Raw genomic sequence first — 23,109 nt, forward strand, 5'->3', positions numbered from 1 at the left:
CTATTCTATTCTATTCTATTCTATTCTATTCTATTCTATTCTACATTCTATTCTGTTCTGTTCCACATTCCATTCCACTCCACTCCACTCTACATTCTACATTCTACATTCTACATTCTACATTCTACATTCTACATTCTATTCTATTCTATTCTATACATTCTACTCTACTCTATTCTACTCTACTTTACTCTACTCTACTCTACTCTACTCTACTCTACTCTACTCTACTCAAGTGTTGAAAGGTCTGACCAACGCGGCTTTAGATCCATCTGTGGCAGGCAACTTTTAACCGAATAACAGATTTGGAAGGGACCTGGGAAGTCTTCTAGTCCAGCCCCCTGGTGGAATAGGAGACCATTCCGACAAGCAGTTGTCCAATCTCTTACTAATGCTGATCTAAAACTTCCAGCAATGCAGCCGGGCCCAGAATGCAGAATGCTGGGACTTGTAGTTCAGCATCCTCCAGAAACCTCAACTCCCCCCCCCCTTTTTTTTTTGGCAAACCAGTTCAAATACTGTCTAGGTTTTTTTTGAAGTAGTTGTCTGCCAAAAAAAAAAAAAAAAAAGAGGAACCTTTGCACCCAGTTCTCCCCCTGCTTGTCATCTGCTGCTGAATTCCCTGCTTGGGCTGAGCTGTCATTCCAAAAGCCACTTTTTTTTCCTATCCGTGGCAGGGCAGATTCTACACACACACCCAAAGCACAGCTGGGATTTTCCTACTCTTCTTCCTCCTCCATCGCCCCCACCCCCATCCAATTCAGAGCAAAACTGTCCAGGGCAGCTAGTTCCCTCTCCCCCACAACAAACCCCTTTCCAGCCAGCCTTGTGATGTCACTGGTTTTGTTTTTTTTCCAAAGCAAGGTTGTAAAACTTGTTTGAAAAACCAGGAAGAAGCCGAGAGGGGCAGGCAGCTCCCTGGAGGCTGACACTGCAGGCTGCAGCGGTGGTGGCAGGAGACTCAGCCGTTCCACTTCTGAGCAGGAAGGAAGGAAGGAGGAAAGCAGGCAACGCACCCGAAAGAGACGCCTGGCTTTGCAAATTGCAAGAAACATGGGGGCCCCTACCAGGTGAGTGACAGCTGCCTCTCACCTGGGGATAGACTCCCATCCCCCCCCCATGCCAAAAGGCGATGGTGAAAGAAGCCAGAGTAGCTGGGCAGGCAGGTAAGGGGGAGAAGGAAAGGGAGGAAACGGGGGGGGGGGGAGAGCGGAGGGTAGAGGAGAAAGACCGAAGGGCCATCTGAAGAAAATGACCCCTACCCGTTAACCCACCACTTGGTTGACGAGAAGAACATCTGATTGGTTTGGAAGGGAACAACTGGATCCTGGAGAGAAAGAGAAAGTAAACCACACGCTTTCTCCTTGGCTGAGCGTGAATGAATGCTCACAGCACATGATGATGGTAGTAGCCAAAAGACTAAAAAGTCCCTATTCTGGCCATCAGATTCAGCCTTTGCCCAGATGCTGCTTATAGAAGTACCCAAAATCAAGGACAAATAGAAGCTGGAAAAAAAAAACCAGTTTCTATCCCAGAGCAGAGACTATAAATTGAATTCTACTATATAGGGCAAGATTAATGCAATATCAGGTTTTTTTTCCCCTTCAATTCAATTGTACAGAATGCGAAGGACGTGTGTTTTGTGTTTATTTTTATAGGGTTGTTTTTAATGCACGATGTACACTGAAGAAGATGGCATTTAATTTCCTTGTACGAGGTGCATGACAATAAGTAAAGTAACTACGCTTATGTTGTTAGTTTTGCTCAGAAGATCCGTCCAGCTCTGATGGGTCCATATCCTCCCCCCCCCCCCCCCCGGAGGCATTCTGTATCACTACAAATTCATTTAAACTTTTAGATAGCATCGCTTTGCTGATATTAATAGACACCTTGAACTCTGTTGCCATTTTAGACCTCCTTGATATAATTTTAGGGTTTACGTCATCACTTAATAGGGTCTGTAACAGGATTTCCATATATTCCATATATAGTTAGTTTGAGATGAGCAGAGTGTTAGAAAAAAAAATATCTCAAGTATGACACCGAGGCATGGGGGGACCTGGTGTTGGATGCCCCCCCCCAAGTTTTTTTAAATTTTTTATAAATATCAAATCAATGTGTGAACAGTGTGACACCTGAGTGTCATGCATTCTAATACAAATAAAACTAACAGTTATTCATAACTAGGACATTCAATCGATTTATTATTTCTAGTAAATAATACGGATTTGTCTTAGGTTGCAATCTGTCATTGTTCAGCTGTTCCACATTTTCTCTTTATTGCTTTCATTTTTATTATATCAAAATGTATACACTGGTATTCCCCCCCCCTTCTCTTATTTCTATCGCCTATTCTAGCTTTTAATCATATCACCCTTCATTAAAAGACTTTCCTTTCTTTCCTTTCTAACTTCTAATCATGTCACCTACCAATATATTCCCAGTAAAGGTATGGCTAGCTGCTGAGAGCTAAATAGCTTGAAATAGAGCTATACTAGTCTCCCTTCACACACAAAACACACACACAAACACACACACATACACCCCTATATCTATGTTCTATGTCTATGTCTATATGTCTATGTCTATTGTCTAGGTCTATGTCTATATCTATATCTATATCTATATCTATATCTATATCTATATCTATATCTATATCTATATCTATATCTATATCTATATCTATATCTATATCTATATCTATATCTATACTCTATATCTATATCTATATCTATATCTATATCTATCTATTATCTCTCTCTCTCTCTCTATCTATCTATCTATCTATCTATCTATCTATCTATCTATCATCTACCTACCTACCTACCTACCTACCTACCTACCTACCTACCTACACACACACACACACACACACACCACACACACACACACACACACACACACACACACATATATATATATATATATATATATATATATATATATATATATATATATATATATATATATATATCTTTTCTTGGTCTTGGACTGCAGTAAATAGGATTGAATGAACACTCTGTTCCAATCCATTAGATTGATGAGCAGAGTGTTAGAAAAAAAAATATCTCCAGTATCAAACCAGGAATGGGGAGGAACATGGTGTTAGATGTTTTTGAAGGCCAGGCATGGAGAATTTGGGAAGGGTCAGAGATACTGACCTTATGGATTCCTGGCAAATGGGGCAGATGCCTGGGGTTCGTCCCCTGGGAACCCAGGCAGGATGGAGACGTCGGTGGGTCTCCAAATAAGGTTACTGCCTTCCCAGAAAGTTGGATTCCTTCATGCTTGGCATTCAAGGTCTGAAGCAAGCAATACCAAAAATGCATATTTTTTTTTCTGGAGTTGGAAATGGGGATTGTGGAACCGAATCAAACGCTTTCCATCCGTTTAGAGGAGATGAAAGAGGTTGTGATCGGTTTGGGGGGAATCTGGAAAACTCTGGAAAGAGGAATCAACAGGGCTCCACACCCAGAAGGGTTAAAGAGAAATGTCTCCCGTGCTTGAAAAGAAACATGTTCATGTGCGACAGGGGTGGCTGTCAGTTAAGGGTGATTCTGAGCTACGTGACTTTTCCCAAGGAAAATTTGCATGCGGCTACAGGCTGGTTAATAGGATGGGAGGCGAAAGGTGGTTGAAAAAGGTTAAAACAGAAAGAGAGTTCTGGCAGGAGGGCGGGGGGGGGGGGGGGAGAAAGTTGCACTCTAAAAAGAAGTTGTGTTGGAGCCCAGCCAGTAAAGGAATCTGCCTTGATAGGTTGCACCAAGAAAAACAAGCCACCATATTTTTTTTAATGTGATGTGTGTATAGCTTTCTCTCCTTGCTCAACCGGCTTGAAAATAGCCGAGCGAAGCAGTTTATCCCAGCGGGCCTGTTTGAGGTGCCACAAGGATCTAAATCAGATGCTACGTTTCTGGAGCAGAGACAAATCTCTTGCTTAAAGGGGATTTTTGACGTCAGTCTGGTAATGCTCTTGCCACAGAAAACAGGCTTCTTCGGTGGCTTTCTGGCCCTGTCCTTCAGACTCAGGAAATTATAGGCTGTTGTTTATCCTTAAAGCAACCCACCGAAGGCAGCTAGACTAAGCAAACAGCCGCTTGTCCAAACTCTTTATGGAGAGAGAGAGAGTGAGTCTTGGCCAAATCAGAGTTGTGAATCTTTCTCTCCATGTATAAAACTGGAGGGTTTATTTGAGACTAGCTGATAACCCCTTGTTGCCCGAGTATTTATTTATAGGGGGGAAATGTCCGGACCAAACGTAATTTCTAATGTTGGATTTTCTCCCTTACCAGAGGGAGCTCCCTTGTGAGTACTGTGAAGCCGTTACCATGGCAACTCCACTGCGCTGTACAGCAGAAGCCATTTTACGGCAGTACAGTAGAAGCCATTTTAAGGCACAACAGGCTGTATCTTAACAGAACACAGACACCGAGGGATGTGGGAGTCTTACCAGTCCCCCCCCCCCCAGTATTTGTTTCCAGAGGGTAAGTCATCTGAGTACCAAGTTTGATTGAAATTGCTCCAGGCGTTTCAGAGGTATGCTGGAACATACACACACACTGCCATTTTTATATATATATATACAGTAGATTGATTCTACATAGATGGAGTGACTTCGAGTTGCCATGTTTGGGTTGTTAAATCAGTTACACGCAGACACACACACACACACACAAAGAGTCTCTGATAGAATTGTGCAGCAGATTCGACACATTTAATGAATGAGGAAGAGGAACTTTGGTTTGTGCCATAGTGGTAGTCTAGCCTTCGTTAGACGTTTTATGCAGAAGACAAGAGGATTGTCTCACAGGCTGATGTTTTGTCTGGCTCAACGCTGAGCTACAGCAGGGTTTTTTTTTCAACCTTGACAATTTTAGGTGGGTGACTTCAACTCCCAGAATTCTCTAGCCAACATGGAGCATGCTGGCTGGGGAATTCTAGGAGTTGAAGTCCACCCACCTTAAAGTTGCCAAGGTTGAAAAATACTGATTAAACTATGATGTATAACCCCTCCCCCCACACACAAACTTCTTGTATGCAGGTAGTCCTTAACTTACAAACTTCTTATAGTGACCATCAAAGTTATGGTGCTGAAACGTTATTTACAACCTCCCGCCACCATACTACTGATTTACCCAATCTGGGCTGAAACGGGACCAACCCACTTCTGCTCCCCACCTACTAACCTGCTTTCTAGCTCCATTCTCCTGTGCAGGGCAACAAAAGAAGACCCAGCTGATCAGCTGAGACTCGGGTAGCAGGGAATAGATGGCGGCGGGGCCAGCCAGAGGTGGTATATGCTGGTTCTCCGAACTACTCAAAATTTCCGCTACCAGTTTACCAGAACCAGTCAGAACCAGCTGAATACCTGAGTACCTGGGTACCTGAGAGACCGCCTCCTGCCGACTACCTCCCATAGACCGATTAGATCACACAGGTTAGGCCTTCTCCGGATCCCATCTGCCAGCCAATGTCGGCTGGCGACTCCCGGGGGAGAGCCTTCTCTGTTGCAGCTCCAGCCCTCTGGAACGATCTCCCCGTGGAGATCCGGACCCTCACTACCCTTCCGGCCTTCCGCAAAGCCATTAAGTCCTGGCTGCCTCCAGCAGGCCAGGGGGCTTTCGAAATATCCGCCCCTCGGAAAATTGTGACTGTTGTACATTTTAATATGTTGTTTGTGTATTATCCCCCTCCCTTGTTTTATTGTAAGCTGCCCGGAGTTCTTCGGGAGTGGGCGGCATACAAGCTGAATAAAACTAAAACTAAAAACTAAATACCACCTCTGGGAACAGGGATCTAGAAGTTTGAGATTCTTCCATTTCTGTTTCCAGATCTTTAGATGACAGCTGTTTATTATGTGTAGAGCTGTTTCCCTTCTCTTCAACACGAAGAATAGTTGCTGTTATAAGCACCCGACTCAGAACAATTACTTTTATTTGTACATATATAGCCACACAGATTTTACGACTGAGGAATCCCTGAATGAAAAGCTGTATGATGAGTATCTCTGGATTTATTTAATTAGGCAACATTCCTGGGGAGGAAGGCATGGGTTTTATTCACTCTTGATTAGATTCTTGGGCAGGGAATTATAAATTATAAGGTGGGGCTGTGGGCTTGATCTTCCTAAAACAAGTTAAAAGTTGTTTGAGATTTCACTGGAGAGCAATGGACCACATTCGTAGTGCGGTACAATACTCACAAAGGTCTTAATTGTTAAGGTGGGCCTTACCAGTTCTGTAAGGCGATTTCCTGGGCTAGATTAAGCAAATATAGAAAAAGGAACTGGGCAGCCAGGCTGCTAAATATTTAATTAACTCCTGCTGCTTTGCTGCTTTGCTAAAACTGTTGAGATGGGTGAGGCAAATTATGTTGTTGGTCATCTTGTAATAAAGAGTTGCATTAATCAAGTACCACAGAAATTTAAGGACCACCACTGGCTTTTTATCCCCGCTAAGATTGGTTACCATACCTAACGTGGTTGAAGACATAACTGTTTTTTTTTTTTAATTACTCACTTTGCTGTGGGTGAATGGATGTATCTCTTTCTCCTGTTTGTAAAAATATGTAAATTAAAGGTCAAGTAACTAATGATGAAATAAAACAAACACCAACAAAAGGGAAGGAATATGTAAATACGTGTAAAATAAGTTTCACTCTGAAGCAAAGGTTGAGGTGAAAATATGATTATATAAAAAGGTAATACACTACAGGTGCGGTGGGCCTCGATTTACGACTGCCAAATTTCCATTGTTAAGTGAGAACATTGGTGAAATGAGTTTTGCCCATGTTACGACACTTCTCTGTCACAATGTTAAGTGAATCACTGCACTTGTTAATGAGTAACCCGGTCGCTAAATGAATCTGGCTTCCCCATTGACTTTGCTTATCAGAAGGTTGCAAAGGGGATCCCATGACCCGGGACACTGCAACGGTCATAAGTATGAACTTGTTGCCAAATTTTGATCACATGACCATGTGGATGCTAAGTTGAAGCTGTGAAAAACTGTGAAAAGTCACCTTTTTCAGTGCCCTTGTAATTTGAACAGCCAGAAAAAGAATTGTTGTAAGTTGAGGGCTACATGTATTGTTCTGAAAGAGAAAGAAAGAAAAAGGAAGGAAGGAAGGAAGGAAGGAAGGAAGGAAGGAAGGAAGGAAGGAAAGAAGGAGAGAGAAAAAGAAAAAAGAGAGGGAACGAGGCAGGGAAGAAGGAAGGAAAGAAAGAAGGATAGAGAAAAAGAAAAAAGAGGGAGGGAGGGAAGAAGGAAGGAAGGAAATAAAGAAAGAAGGGAAAAAAGAGAGGGAGGGAGGCAAGAAGGAAGGAAAGAAAGAAGGAAAGAGAAAAAGAAAAAAGAGAGGGAGGGAGGGAAGAAGGAAGGAAGGAAATAAAGAAAGAAGGAAGGAAAAAGAAAAAGAAAAAGAAAAAAGAGGGAGGGAAGAAGGAAGGAAGAAAAAAGGATTCTAATAGCTTCTTTCTCTTTTTTTCTCCTCCATCTCTCTCTTCCCTTTAACCTCTAATTGCTACGTGAGTATTTCAGAATAGGCTTTGGACATCTGTGATCATTGCTCATTATATTTGGTTCATTTTAATTTCATTTTAAAGTAGTTTCTCTTTTCCTTCCAAACCTCTATTCTAAACGGCTTAGCTTACATGTCTATGGGAACATGTTGTACATAAGGGAACCGATCCTGCTTGAATTTAATTAGGCTTCAGCAGTCAACTTTTCCATTGATGCGTCCTCTGTACTCCAATTACAGCTGCCCAGTCTTGTATTGTCAGCAAGGCTGGTCTCTCTCTCTCCCTCCCTCCCCTCCCTCCCTCCCTCCCTCCCTCCCTCCCTCCCTCCCTTCCCTCCCTCCCTCCCTCCCTCTCTCTCTCTCTCTCTCTCTCTCTCTCTCTCTCGTGTGTGTTAATGGCTTTATGCTCTCTTAGATGGCCTGATTGCTCTAAACACGCCTTAAAGGCAAAAGGAAGAAAGAAAACCCCACAAGAAAATAACTTTCGGGATATATCAGCCACCAGCCTCACCTGTCACACCCTTCGGTTTCTTAACCGAAAGGAAACTTTGGCAGGTATGCATTATTCATAGGCCACTCAGTTCTTCATGACAACACCTGTATCAGTGGGTCGAAATAAAGTGAATCGCCATGGACTAACTGAGTGTTTCTCAAACTTGGAAACTGTTGGAAGAAATGTCCTTCTGGGTTCAGTTTCAAGTGGGGGGAAAAGACACCGGAAACATGGAGGCTGCTTGGAAAAATGGTTTAATGGTGGACAGGATCACATGGCTTGAGTTCCTGAGTAGAAAAAAGGGATCACATGCTTCAAGATGTTGGGTGAAGAGAAAAAGGGTTGAGATTGCTGAGAGTCCCTTAGTTTTATACCCTCTCCTGGGCTTTGAACTTCCTGGAGCACAGGAAGAGTATCCTGGTTGGTTGCTCTCAATTAGTTAGCTAGCTTTGTAGGTTGTCTGTGTGCTAAGTTTGGTTGAAACTTGGTGGCAATGAAATGGCTCTGCCTGAAGGAGGTAGAACTTTTTTTATATTAGAATGCACTGGCTCAGACCTTAAGGGCCCATTCACAAAGGTGGGGGAGGCTGAGTTTCTGCCTCTCTGAGTTTCTCTTTTTAGGGGAAATATCTGCCTTTTAGTGTACCCCAAAGTATTTCACTTCCCTAGGAGTGGGGTGGGTTTTAACTTCCAAGAGAACTGTAAAGCCTGCGGACTTCAACTCCCAGAATTCTCCAGGCTTCCTCATGACTTCAGTTAAAGTGGAAGGACACTTCCTACCATGGACAAATGGTCGCAGAAGTGATGGAGTTAGCCTGAAAGGGCAAAACCGCCCCACTTTGATTAAAGAAATGGACACTGGGCTAGTGGGAATTAGGTTTTTATCTGATCAACCCAACTAGCTTGTCCCTTGTGTTTCAGCCACCGAGCAGTTCTCAAAGGCAAGAAGGCACTTCCTCTCTTCCATCTCTGTTTTTGGGAAGTCCTAATCCAATCTGGATTAGGACGCAGTGGCTCAATGGCTAAGACACTGAGTTTGTTGATCAGAAGGTCGGCAGTTCGGCAGTTCGAATCCCTTGCGCCGCGAAATGGAGTGAGCTCCCGTTACTTGTCCCAGCTTCTGCCAACCTAGCAGTTCGAAAGCATGTAAAAATACAAGTAGAAAAATAGGAACCACCTTTGGTGGGAAGGGAACAATGTTACGTGTGCCTTCAGCATTTAGTCATGCCGGCCACATGACCACAGAGACGTCTTTGGACAGCGCTGGCTCTTCAGCTTTGAAACCGAGATGAGCACCGCCCCCTAGAATCAGGAACAACTAGCTGATATGTGTAAGGGGAGCCTTTACCTTTACCTTCAATCCAATCTGGATATTGCAACATATTTGTAGTATTGGTTTTGTAATGTAGTATTAACAACATTGCAGGAAGGAGCAAGTCACTATTGGGGTGACTGAGGTCCTTAGGAAGATGGCTACACCCTGTTTTTTTAATGTTTTATTTATTTTATTTAGAATTTTTCATCTCCATCAAACAGTGTGTGAACTGGGTACAATTATTTGAGAATTCATAGTCCACATATTTGTATTTCACTACAATAACATTTATAATGCAACTACAGTATATATCAAGATAATTACAATAATACATCATATCACCATAAACTTCTCTCTAGGGTAACATTTTCTCTTCTTATATCTCCTCCTTCCTAACTTCTTTTCCTGTTCTCTAACCGTGGATAAAATACATCCCATGTCAAAAAATATTCAGTTTCTTCTCTGTTCTTGATAATAAGTGTTAATTTGTCCATTTCTGCACATTCCATTATTTTCTGAATCACCCTTGTCTGATGGGATTTCCTCACTCTTCCACTGTTGCACAAAGACAATCCTAGCCATGGTCAGTACATGTAGAATCAAATATATAGCGTGACCCGACAAATGTGCGCCTGACAACAGCACGCCGACAAACCACAGTGATAAAACCGCGATGTCGACAGCGCGCCCACAAAGGCGCGCCGACAAAGAGCAGCAACAGAAGCACAATTACGGTTAAGGTAAGGGTTAGGGTAAGGGTAAGGGTAAAAGTAAGGGTTAGGTTCAGGGTTAGGGTTAGGGTTAGGGTTAGGTTCAGGGTTAGGGTTAAGGTTAGGGTACTGTTGTCAGCGCGCTTCTACGCTCATTCATCGGCGCGATTTCGAACTTGCGTTTTTTTCCCCACGGTTTCGTCGGCACGCTTTTGTCCAACGCACATTTGTCGGTGAACCAATATATAGTCTTTTTGTTGTATTTTTCCGGTAGGATGCCCAACATAAATGTTCTTAGTTCAATATGCTTCTTTGTCATTTTTTTCCAACCAGGTATGTATTTTCGACCAGTACTTTTTTAGTTTTGGGACATGTCCACCACATCTGGTAATATGAACCCGGTGTTTGGTTACATTTCCAACATTTGGCTGATCTATCTTTATGCATTCTAGCCAACCTTGCTGGTTGCTCCACCCTGTTTGATGGGCATTTATGACTTTGCTACTGGCACACCAGAGAAGCCTGTGTTTTGGGGAAAGAGTTGGCTATCCCAACTATCAATTGTTCAGTCATAAATTAGTAGAAGCTTTCCCCCAGACATCAAAGCATAATATACAGTTTCAAAACGAGCCAAGTTTCAAACAGGTTACTTTGGGGTCTTGCGTAATCTCTGTACAGTAATCCTTGACTTATGATCGAAATTGAGCCCAAAATTTCTGCTGCTCGGTAAGACAGTGGTGAGACATTTACTCTGTTTTATGACTTTTCTTGCCACAGTTGTTAAGTGATTCTCGTTAAGTTAATCACACGCTTGTTAAAGGAACCTTGCTTCCCCATTGATGTTGCGTGTCAGAAAGTTTCAAAAGGGGATCAGATGACCCTGGGACATTTGCAACTGTCATAAATATGAGTCAGTTGCCAAGGTTCTGACTTTTGATCCCATGACCATGGAGAGGCTGAAATGGGCATGTGTGAAAAATGGTCATGTCCCTTTTTTCAGTGCCATTGTAATTTTGAACGGTGACTAAATGAGGACAACCTGTATTGTTTAGAAAGAGAAAGAAGGAAGGAAGGAAAGAAAGAAAGAAAGAATTAAGGAAGGAAAAAGAAAGAAGGAAGGAAGGAAAAAGAAAGAAAGAAGGAAGGAAGGAAAGAAAGAGAAAGAAGGAAGAAAGAAAGAAAGAAGAAGGAAGGAAGGAAAGAAGGAAGGAAAAAGAAAGAAAGAAAGAAGGAAGGAAAGAAAGAAGGAAGGAAGGAAAGAGAGAAAGAAGGAAGGAGGGACGGAAAGAAAGAAGAAAGGAAGGAAAGAAGAAGGAAAGAAAGAAAGAAGGAAGGAAGGAGGAAGGAAGGAGTAACCATTGCCTACCTACCCACTCCAGACTACAGCTCTTAATTGTGCCAAGTTATGATGTTTTGAACTCTGCTTTGTTGAATAAACCATAATTGTCATAATTAACACATGGCCATGATCCTTAAGCCTTGGGTTACTAACCATAGTAACTACCATAGTTCATACAACCTACTAAGCCAAAACTGAAAGTCGCCATTCTGTTCCACAGAACGTCATGTTGGAACTCCTAATTGGGGCTCACAGCAACAGGGGTTTCCAGATGAAAATTAAATGGGCATGAAGGCCTCCATCAGATGCCCTAATTTGGGGGTGTTTTTTTCTAGCTCTTCACAAGACGGTTGTCTATTCTCTTCAGACTCTTCTTAGCCTGTTTCTTGGCATCTATGAAAAACACTGACCTTGTTATTATTTTTGCCCTACACGAAGGCATCTCAAGTGGAAAGAAACAAGTTAGGAGTGATAGCGAGGGAGAAACACAAGTGAGGCTCATTGTCTCTCATTAGATACACAGAAGACAATTTCTGGAATGTCCTAAGCTGTAACTTCATGTCTGCAGATACTAAGTGGAGGCTGAATACACATGGCATACGCTGGCTGGTGTTATAGTGCCCCCTCCAGGGGTGGGTTTCAAAATTTTTTAGAACCTATTCTGTAGGTGTGGCCTGTTTTGTGGGAGTGGCTCAGTGGTCATGTGACTGGGTGGGTGTGGCTTGGTGGGCGTATGACCAGGTGGGCATGGCCAACTTGGAAAATGTGGTGAAACTCACTTAACAATGCTCTTGCTTAGCAACCAAAATTTTGGGCTCAATTGTGGTCATAAGTTCTCTTTCCTTTTTCTTTCTTTCTTTCTTTCTTTCTTTCTTTCTTTCTTTCTTTCTTTCTTTCTTTCTCTCTCTCTCTCTCTCTCCCTCTCCCTCTTTCTTTCCTTCCATCCTTTGTCTCTCTCCACCTCTTTCTTTCTTTCTTTCTTTCTTTCTTTCTTTTCTTTCTTTCTTTCTTTCTTTCTTTCTTCTTCTTCTTTCTCCCACTTCCTTTTTCTTTTTTTCTTTCTCTTTCTATCTTTGTCTCACTCTCCCTCCCTCCATTCCTTCCTTCCTTCCTTCCTCCCTCCCTTCCTTCCTTCCTTTCTTGTGTGTATCTCTTCCTTTCCTGTATCTCTCCCCCTTCCTTCCTTCCTTCCTTCCTTCCTTCCTTCCTTGTGTGTATCTCTTCCTTTCCTGTGTGTATCTCTCCCCCTTCCTTCCTTCCTTCCTTCCTTCCTTCCTTGTGTGTATCTCTTCCTTTCCTGTGTGTATCTCTCCTCCTTCCTTCCTTCCTTCCTTCCTTCCTTCCTTCCTTCCTTCCTTCCTTTTGGAACAGGTTCCAAAAGGTACGCTAAACTTCACGAACCGGTTCTAGCGTACCAGTGCGAACCAGGAGAAACCCACCCCTGCCCTCCCCTCAAAAAAAGTATGGTCCAGGGGACCATATCAACATGATTTTTGTGACCTCCAAGAACAACAGCCAAGTGGGACGACCCCAACATTTGCAGCTTCATTTGAATTTGGTGGGTTCATTTAAAAGCCGCAATAAGTGTCTTCGGTCTTAGAGATGCCAGGATGGTATGGCGATGAAAAAGTGGAACTAGGAACAATGAGACCCAGATTCATCCTCATCCATATGGAAACTCAAAGGCAAGACTTTTGAGCCACTCATTCCCTCTCAGTCCAACAGCCAGGGTGGAGTTGCGTCGAAGATATGAAACTAAGAATGAGAAGATCCAGAATCTAATCCCCCTTCATCCACAGAAGCTATTGGGAAGGACTTCAGTTGCTCTCTTAGTCCAACCTGTTTACCAGGATGCTGTAGGGAAAAAAATATGGAGGAAAGACTGTTACGAAACGCCTTGAGCACTTGGAGAAAAATGGGATCAAAATTAGGTCAATACAATCAATGTTGACCCTTAAAACTCCTGCTCAATCCCTTTCCCTTCTCAATCTGGCTCTCTCCCCACCCACCTTGGGGGGAACAGCCCTCAATCTGTGGAACAATGAATCTCTTCTTCGGGAAAGACCCACGGTGGGGCAGTGGTTAAAGTGCGGGACTGCAGGCTACTTCTGCTGCCTGCTGCCTGCCTGCAATTTGGCAGTTCAAATCTCACCAGGCTCAAGGTTGACTCAGCAGCCTTCCATCTCTTTGAGGTGGGTAAAATGAGGACCCAGATTAATTGTTGAGGGCAATTTGCTGACTCTGTAAACAGCTTAGAGAGGGCTATAAAAGCACTATGAAATCGAAGTGCTATTGCTAAATGGAGGTCACCAACGGTGTTGGGGTCATGGCTCCCCCTTGTTTTTTGAACACTTCAGTCACATTCCTTCAAATTTTGTACGGCACCCGGTGAAAATCAAAATTTCACAAAATTCAACAGGATAGTCCTATTGTCAAGAAGCTGGCAAGGACTATGTGATCAAAGCTGTGCCCCCTTTTTAAAATCTTTCTACCAACGGCTCTGGTCTAGGATCAGGCCACTTTGCCCTGGCAGGTAGAAGGGTGGAGTCAGCAAGGTGTGGGGAAATTGAAGAGGAAGACGAGTTGGGGCCTGTTAATGACATAAAATGAGTGTAATGATTCCTCTGAGAAATGCCTTTACTGATCATCTACTCCCTGGTATAGGTATCCCCGAGAATAGAGTAGAATAGAATAGAATAGAGGAGTGGATAAATAGAATAGAATAGAATGTAGAATAGAATAGAATAGAGGAGAGGATGAATAGAATAGAATAGAATGTAGAATAGAATAGAATAGAGGAGTGGATGAATAGAATAGAATAGAATATAGAATAGAGTAGAATAGAATAAAGGAGAGGATGAATAGAACAGAATAGAATGTAGAATAGAATAGAATAGAATAGAAGAGAGGATGAATAGAATAGAATGGAATAGAATAGAATGTAGAATAGAATAGAATAGAGGAGAGGATGAATAGAATAGAATAGAATGTAGAATAGAGTAGAATAGAATAAAGGAGAGGATGAATAGAACAGAATAGAATAGAATGTAGAATAGAGTAGAATAGAATGGAATAGAATAGAATGTAGAATAGAATAGAATAGAATAGAGGAGAGGATGAATAGAATAGAATAGAATGCAGAATAGAATAGAATAGAGGAGTGGATGAATAGAATAGAATAGAATGTAGAATAGAGTAGAATAGAATAAAGGAGAGGATGAATAGAACAGAATAGAATAGAATGTAGAATAGAGTAGAATAGAATGTAGAATAGAATAGAATAGAGGAGTGGATGAATAGAATAGAATAGAATGTAGAATAGAGTAGAATAGAATAAAGGAGAGGATGAATAGAACAGAATAGAATAGAATGTAGAATAGAGTAGAATAGAATGTAAAATAGAGTAGAATAGAATAGAATAGAATAGAGAGGATGAATAGAATAGAATGTAGAATAGAGTAGAATAGAATAAAATAGAGCAGCGGATGAGTAGAATAGAATAGAATGTAGAATAGATTAGAACAGAATAGAATAGAATAGAGGATGAAGAGAAAAGAATGTAGAATAGAGGATGAATAGAATAGAATAGAATAGAATGTAGAATAGAGTAGAATAGAAGCTGGAAGGGACCTTGGAGGTCTTCTAGTCGAGCCCCCTGCCCAAGCAGGAGAACCTATACCATTTCAGACAAATGACTGTCCGGTCTCTTATTAAAAGCATCAAGTGACGGAGCTCCCACAATTTCTGAAGGCAAGCTGGTTAATTGCTTCACTGTTAGGAAGCTTCTCCTTAATTCCAGGTTGCTTCTCGGTTAATTTCCATCCAATGTTTCTTCTCCTGACCTCTGGTGCTTTGCAGAATAATTTGACCCCCCTCTTCTTTGTGGCAACTCCTCAAATACCGGAATTCTATCGTGTCACCCCCTAATTCTTCTTTTCTCTAGACTAGCCAGACCCAAAAACCTGCAGCCGTTCTTCCTGTGTTTTAGTCTCCAGGCCTTTGGTTATCTTAATTGCTCTTCTCTGAACTTTTTCCAAGATGTCTCAACATCTTTTTTTGTCGTATGGTGACCAAAATTGGTTGCAGTATCCCAGGTGGGGCCTTACTAGGGTTTTGTGAAGTGGTCCTAGATTTATAAGAATAGAATAGAATAGAATAGAATAGAATAGAATAGAATAGAATAGAATAGAATAGAATAGAATAGAGGAGTGGATGAATAGAATAGAATGTAGAATAGAATAGAATAGAGGAGTGGATGAATAGAATAAAATAGAATGAAGAATAGAATAGAATAGAATAGAATAGAATAGAATAGAATAGAATAGAATAGAATAGAATAGAGGAGTGGATGAATAGAATAGAATGTAGAATAGAATAGAGGAGTGGATGAATAGAATAAAATAGAATGAAGAATAGAATAGAATAGAATAGAATAGAATAGAATAGAGGAGTGGATGAATAGAATAGAATGTAGAATAGAGGAGTGGATGAATAGAATAAAATAGAATGAAGAATAGAATAGAATAGAATAGAATAGAATAGAGGAGAGGATGAATAGAATAGAATAAAATGTAGAATAGAATAGAGGAGAGGATGAATAGAATAGAATAGAATAGAATGTAGGATAAAACTGGAGGGATTAGCTTGGCATTTGTATTAATCTAATTAATGGTTCTGGTTTTTTTCTCTCTCTCTCTTTATGAGATGTTTTTGTGTTCAAAGGGCGTTTCTGGCTCAGGAGGCCAGACTTCTGAGAATGTCAGAACCAGTTTCTTGCCTATCTATTTATGTAAGATTTTTTTTAAAAAAAAGTATTCCCAAAAGAGAGGGGGGGGGCGTTGTGTGACAGATTAACACAACTCCAGCCTGTCGACTTTAACATATAAACCCCCTGAAGGTTTGGGGCCGAGTCGATAATAACTAGTTTTCAACAGATCAAATCTTCTTTCCGTTCACATGAAGTCTTTCAATTGTTTCCCATTTTTTTCACACGTTCGTTTTGCTGGGTTTTTTTGTTTTTGTTTTTTGCAAATTGGAATATTTGAACTCCACCAGAAATAGCCTGCAGGGCAGATAACAATGTCATGATATCAAAATATTTTTTAAATATTTTTAAAAAAAATAACACAAAGAGCGAAAGGAATAAAAGAATAACATGCGTGATTCAACTTGTTGGACATACAAACACGCACACACACACACACACACACACACACACACACACACAAAATTTTGTAGGCTGCCTAGAATGTTGTCATTAGCTGATCAGGAATTCTTATCTCGGTGGGAACATTTACAAGCAGACCTTGATTTACAACATTTCTTTCAGTGACTGTTCAAAGTTACAATGGCACTGGGAAAAAAGCAACTTATGACCGTTTTTCACACTTACGTCCATTGCAGCATCCCCGTGGTCCCATGATCAAAATTGAGATGCTTGGTGAACTGACTCCTATTTATGACGCTTGCCATATCCCCCGGGTCATGCGATCCTCTTTTGCAAACTTCTAACATGCAGAGTCCCCGGGGAAGCCAGATTCATTTAACCGCGGCGTTACTAACTTCACAACTGCAGCGATTCACTTAGTAACTGTGGCAAGAAAGGTCGTAAAAACGGAACAAAACTCTTACTTAGCAATTATCTTGCTTAGCAACGGAAAACGTGGGGCTCAATTGTGGTGGTAAGTCAAAGTCTAGCTGTGTTATTGGCTAGCAGTTGATTTATGGACTTACTCAAAAGATTGGACCAGGGCTCTGGAGCCGCATGTGGCTCTTTCATCCCTCTGCTGTGGCTCCCTATCCCCAGTCAGTTCCACAATTCATAGGGCTTTCTATTAGGACAGGTAGAGGAAAAAAGATGCCAGACTAGGAGGAGACACTTTGGCGGGGAAACCAGATTTCTGGTTGGCTCCAGAATAGAAGGTGGGAGGGGGCTTCCGGTTTAGGACCTTTGTGGCTCTTCGAGTGTTTAAGGTTGCCGAGCACTGGACTAGACCATTGGTGGGAAATCTATCATATTCCAGATATTGCTGAAGTACAGTTTTTAAGAACCCAACTGGCCTGGCCTCCAACATGGGATTTGTAGTCCGCCAACATACCAGCTGCTTGTTCTTAGCCCGAGGGCAATTTCTTTTGCAAGAAGGCAGAGACGCCATAATTAAATAAGAAAAGGCTAGAATTAAAAGTATTCCAGCAGCAACTCCGCCTTTTGCTACCTATGACCGTGATATCTCCAGTGTGCAGATAGTCCTCAACTTACGACCATACATTTTGTGAGCTTAGTCCGAAGTTACAATGGCGGCGGGAAAAGTTTTTTTTCACACTGATGATCGTTTCAGCATTCCCACAGTCACAGGATCAAAATTCCAATGCTTGGCAACTGTCACGTATTTATGACGGTTGCAGTGTTCTTTGGGTGGTGGTGTGTGTGTGTGTGTGTGTCATGTGATCCCTTTTTGGGACTTGGTGGCCAGCAAAGTCAACAGGAAACTTAACCACCAAATTACTAGTTTAACAAATGCAACGATTCACTTAACAACCCTTCTAGAAAGGTCGTAAAACAGGGCAAAATTCACCTAGCTGTCTCATTTAAGCAGCAGAAAGGTTTGAGCTCAATTGTGGTCGTAAGTCAAGGACTACCTAAGAATTAGGGGGGAACCTTCCTCAGTTTTCTTTTTTTTACTCCCATTTGGTCAAATTCTTCTTGTATTTATGATGGAACTGCCTCTATGCTTCATAATTGCAGGGCTAATCCAGAGACCATGCGCTATTGAGCGCTCAACCCCAAAGCTATGGGCCTGTTCAACCAAGCAGAGCTGTGCCCTTATCCGGCAGCCTTGGAAAAGGGGCAACTGGATGAGCAGAAATGCAGCCGTTCACCGGATTGCGAGGGTTCTCCAGCCCAGAGCAGTGCCGAAGGGGACTCGGTTTCTTCTGAAAATGACTCTCCGCCAGGCAGCCATTCCAGCGGCTGCGCGGAAGAGGATGAAGCCAGTAGCACAGAGAGTGCCCAAAATGGGGTGAGTATTGGCACCCAGTCAGTGGTGGGATTCAGCCAGTTCGCACCTATCCGGGAGAACCGGTTGTTAACTTTCTAAGCAGTTTGGAGAACCGGTTATTGGAAGAAATCTCCTTTTGGTTTTTTTTCATTTTTACAGGGCTAATCCTGTAAGGAAGGCAGGAAGGAAACATTCTGGTGTTGTTTCTAGCCTCATTTTTTTTGCCCTGCTTACAGAAACTGCCTCTCCGGTTAACCCTTATTACATTGTAATGGCTAAAGCAAAGCGCCCACTGACGTGAGTGACTTTGAGTTAGCTACGCCCACACGGTCACATGACCACTGGTCCACGCCTACCCAGCTGGTCATTAGGGCAGAGAACCGGTTGTTAAATTATTTGAATCCCACCACTGCACCCAGTGCTAAGAAGCTTTACATGTGTCAGGTTTCCAAAAGATGCCCTAATTAATTCAAGAGCCTCGAGCCAAGTTTCAAAAGAAATCCAGTCATTTATTAGGAACACCATTTCGGCAATACCCCATTGCAGTCAGATCTGACCTCATTTTAATTATGGTTGAAATTTTCCCCCTTTTCTTCCCTCCCCTCATAAAGTTGCCAACATATTTGTGGTCCAGAATTATTCTTTTTCTTAATGCCCAACTCGTAACACGTATAATGCTCCTCTTCTTGTCGTGGTTTGAATAAAAACATACCTTGTGGGATCCTTGGTGCTCTTGGAACTTGGTAGTTTTCTTGCAGACTTTTCATGACCCAACTAGGTAACATCATCAGCCCTAGAAGTTCAAAAGTTTGAAACATTCTTAAAGTTCCATCTCATCCTGAGCACTCCGCCCCGCCCATTTTTTTTTTAACTATTACCATCTGGTAGACGGTACAGGACAATGAAGACAAGGACAAATAGGCTGAAAAACAGCTTCTATCCCAGGGCAGTAACTATATTGAATTCTACTGTATGGTGCAATATTAATGCAATATCAGGGGTTTTCAATTTCAATTATATAGCATGTGAAAGTTGTGTGTGTGTTTATTTTTATAGTTTTCTTATGTATGATGTATACTGAACATGGAATTTAATTTCGTTGCACGAGGTGCAATGACAATCAAGTAAACTAAACTAGAAAGGAGTGGGGTTTCCTTTCGAGCAAATCCAGACCTATGGCTGCACCGAGAAGCTGGTAAAAGCAAACTCCACTCCCTTTTAGCATTGATGATGTTACCTAGTTGGGTATTACAATGTCTGCAGAAAAGCCACCAAGCTTTTAGAGAGCACCAAGGACCCCACAGTTCACCCCCAAACTACAGATTTTCTCTTTTATCAAAAACATATCCTTTCTGGTCTAAGATTGCCTGGGGTCTCTCAATTGTGATGCACTTTTAATTGCGTTTGCAATCGTTGTGCTGTTTCCAAGAAGTGTAGTAAGATTTTAGCACCAGTGTTCTTAATGAAAACCAGGCCCACAAGCGCAACAAAAGAGTTCTTTCTCGTGCTATGTGCAATGCCCGATTCTTTTTAAAAATGCATTTTTACCTAATACTTTAGGGGGGGGGGGGAAGAAATACAAGACGGAAGAATGAAAACACAACAACCAAGATTTATGAACGTTGAAATTAATAGGTTTTCAGTACATCATTCATTGATTGTGAATACCTCTATTATAGGGGGTCCTTGACTTACAATCATTTGTATAGTGACCATTTGAAATTGCAATGCACGAAAAGAATGACTCGCTACCAGCCCTCACATTGTTAACTTTAATCTAATTTTTAAAATGTTTTGTTAATATTAATTGGGTTTGTTTTTGGATACTCTATCTAATTTCCTTTTTAACTTTTGTAATATGTGATTTTTTTAATGTTGTACACCTCCCTGAGTCCTTTGGGTGAAGGATGGCATATAAATCCAATAAACAAACAAACAAACATTTTGCGTGTTTGCAGTGTCGTCACAGGATGAAAATTGGGACGCTTGGAAACCCCCCATAAATTTATGATGATTCCTGTGTCCCAGGTCGTGTGACCGCTATTTGCAACTTTCCCAGCTGGCTTCCAATAAGAAAAGTCCAGAAGAGAAGCCAGATTCATTTAACAGCCATGTAATTCACTTACCTGCAGTGGTTCGCTTAACAATGGTGCCAAAAAGGTCATGAAATTGGGCACCATTCCCTTAACAGTGACCTTTGCTGGGCCCCATGGTGGTGGTAAGGGGATATTAAAATATCATTTTAAAAAAGCTGACTGTCATTGTCCAACCCTGAACAGAATATAAAGGTTAGTAACCCTGAATCATCACGTGAACATGTAAACTATGATAAGCTGTTTCCATACTGCTAAAAGCACGGGTGGGCTGCTACGGATTCGCCCAGGTTCGGGAGAGAACCCGTAGCTAACGTTATGGCCAATTCAGAGAACCTCCAAATCCCACCCCTGGCTGGCTCTGCCCACCCTTCCCCTCATGGGAGTCTCCACACGGGCCCGTTTTGGATTGAATTGAATTGAATTGAATTTTATTATTTGTATGTCACCCTTCTCCGGGAAGGACTCAGGGCGGCGAACAATTCAAAAAGGGGAAAAGGGGGAACATAGAACAGAATACATAATAATTAAATAACCAAGAATCACGCAACCATATAAGTCGAGAGGGGAGAGGAACTCATCAACCCCAGGCCTGCCGGCACAGCCAGGTTTTGACGGCTTTTCGGAAGGCCTGGAGAGAGGTGAGGGTCTGAATCCCTGCGGGGAGTTCGTTCCAGAGAGCCGGAGCTGCGAGGCAAGTGCAGGGCCCTCGTGGAGGTGCGGGGAGAGGGAAAAACGGGCCTTCCGGATGTTCCGGAAGGCTGGAAATGGGCCCGTTTCTGGCCTCCGGAGGGCCTCTGGAGCCCGGGAGAGGACATTTTCGCCCTCCCAGAGACTCAAGGAAAGCCTCTGGAGCCTGGGGAAGGTGAAAACATCCCCCCTCCCCCACCGTGGTACAGGAGGCTGACTAGGCCATGGGTACCATGGCGATGCCCACCCAGCAACCAGGAAGAGAACCCGTTGCTCAGAGGTGGGTTCCTACCAGTTCGCACCTATTTGATAGAACTGGTTCGTCAAATCTACCGAACCGGTTAGAAGAGGTTCCACCAGTGGACCCGGAAAGCAGGCCACACCTACAGAAAAGGTTCCAAAAATTTTTGAAACCCACCACTGCCGTTGCTGACATTTTTGAAGCCCACCCCTGGCTAAAAGTGTTTCCTAATTTAGGAAGCCTGGTCGTATCATTGCAACATTAAGCCCTGCAACTTCTGATTCTTGCCTCCCTCTCTTCCCAGCACGAGGGTCTTTGTAGTGGAAGCGCTGGCTGTGATCCTAAAGACGAGCAGCGTGCAGCCCTGAACAAGATCTCCGCTCTTGAAAACCGGCTCAAGGAGCTGCATCATCGGAAGAAAGAGCTGAATATAGAGGTACACCTTAGCTTACTCAGTCCCCTCCCTGCATCACGAGGTTGTTGATTGGACAACAATCAGCACCTGTAAAACCAGTGTTGAGAGGCCCACACCCAAGCAATTGAGGAAGAACAGATTCAACTTTTGGAAGGAGGACGGAGAGAGAGATTTGTTTGCTCCCTTGGACAGGAAATCTCCATCACCCAACGCCGAAGGTGCTCCCCTCAGTGTAGGGAGGCCATTTTCTGGGCCGGAAGTGTGGACGTTTGCATGCCCGGATTCTCCCAGTTCCCGTTTTGTAGGCTTCGCTTTGGGCCTCTGCACCTCCCCGTGGTTGTGTTGACATTGCGTCAGTCAGCACACATCGGGGCACGTCAAGATGTTTTGGCAACGTTCCCCTGACCTGTCTCCTCCTCTTCTTGGCAGATGGACCTGGAAGGTGCCTTGTTAGAAGGGGAACTGCAGGAAGAGAGGCAGGAGCTACGGCAAGAGGAGGAACGGCTGCTGGAGCTGAAAGAACGCCTCGCGGAGACAGAGCTCAGGTGCCGGGAAGAACGCGAGAAGGTGAGCAACTGCTCTTCAGCAGTTTTCTCATGATTTACCCCCACCCTCCCAAAATTCTCTAGTTGCAGCGTCAGTTCTGGACTGGATCAGGACACCTGAAGCAGATCATAGCTTGTCCTCTTCCAATCCCTTAAGCAGAGATCAGTTGAATTGATGGACTTGCTTCTGCCTGTGTTGAAGGACAGGATAGTTGCCCAAAGAGACAGGCGAGGAGGTGAAATGCCCATAGCTTAATCCTCTAGCACCATCCCGGAGCGTGGACTGTTTAAAACAGCTGCCTCCCTTTCTTTAACTTACGCCTGGCTTGCGAGTACTATATTTATTCCTTTGCGTTGGGTTTCAGTATAGGTCCCTCAGAGCTCTCCAGCTACCGGTGGATGAAATACAACCTGTAGCCGCACAGCTCCTATCCCGCCTTCCCTCTGGGGCTCAGGAGGTGTAAATTAAAAACAAAGAGGCTGGTGGTTTTAAAAAATGAGCAAAGTTATTTCTACTGAACTCCCATGCTGTCTGGGGAGAATGGGCCTCCACTCCTCTGGAGGACTTTAGAGTGCTGGAAGTGAAGGACTTTGTTTTGTGATTTCTGTATCTCTCTCGAAGGGTCATTGTCCAGCTGGACTGAACGTTAACCCTTTTTTTATGCTCTAACAATCCCCCGTTGATCTCTTCTCCAGGCCTGTTTGTTTTTCTTCCCTTCCTTCTTGAATTCCACCCTTTGGCTTCCTTAAATT

General features: G+C 42.8%; 1 protein-coding gene across 1 annotated transcript in view; it reads left to right on the forward strand.

The window, feature by feature from the left end:
• The first annotated feature begins 660 nt into the window (after positions 1–660).
• PHLDB3 (pleckstrin homology like domain family B member 3) overlaps positions 661–23,109 on the forward strand; it is a 49,016-nt gene continuing 26,567 nt past the window's right edge. Inside the window, exons 1-4 of the mRNA XM_032227739.1 lie at positions 661–1,070; positions 18,120–18,393; positions 21,701–21,832; positions 22,241–22,378. Of these exons, the coding sequence (XP_032083630.1) occupies positions 18,166–18,393; positions 21,701–21,832; positions 22,241–22,378 (498 nt within the window). The 5' untranslated portion in view covers positions 661–1,070; positions 18,120–18,165. The remainder of the gene's footprint in view (positions 1,071–18,119; positions 18,394–21,700; positions 21,833–22,240; positions 22,379–23,109) is intronic.

This window comes from Thamnophis elegans, chromosome 12 (genome assembly GCF_009769535.1).
Source record: "Thamnophis elegans isolate rThaEle1 chromosome 12, rThaEle1.pri, whole genome shotgun sequence".
Lineage (NCBI taxonomy): Eukaryota > Metazoa > Chordata > Lepidosauria > Squamata > Colubridae > Thamnophis > Thamnophis elegans.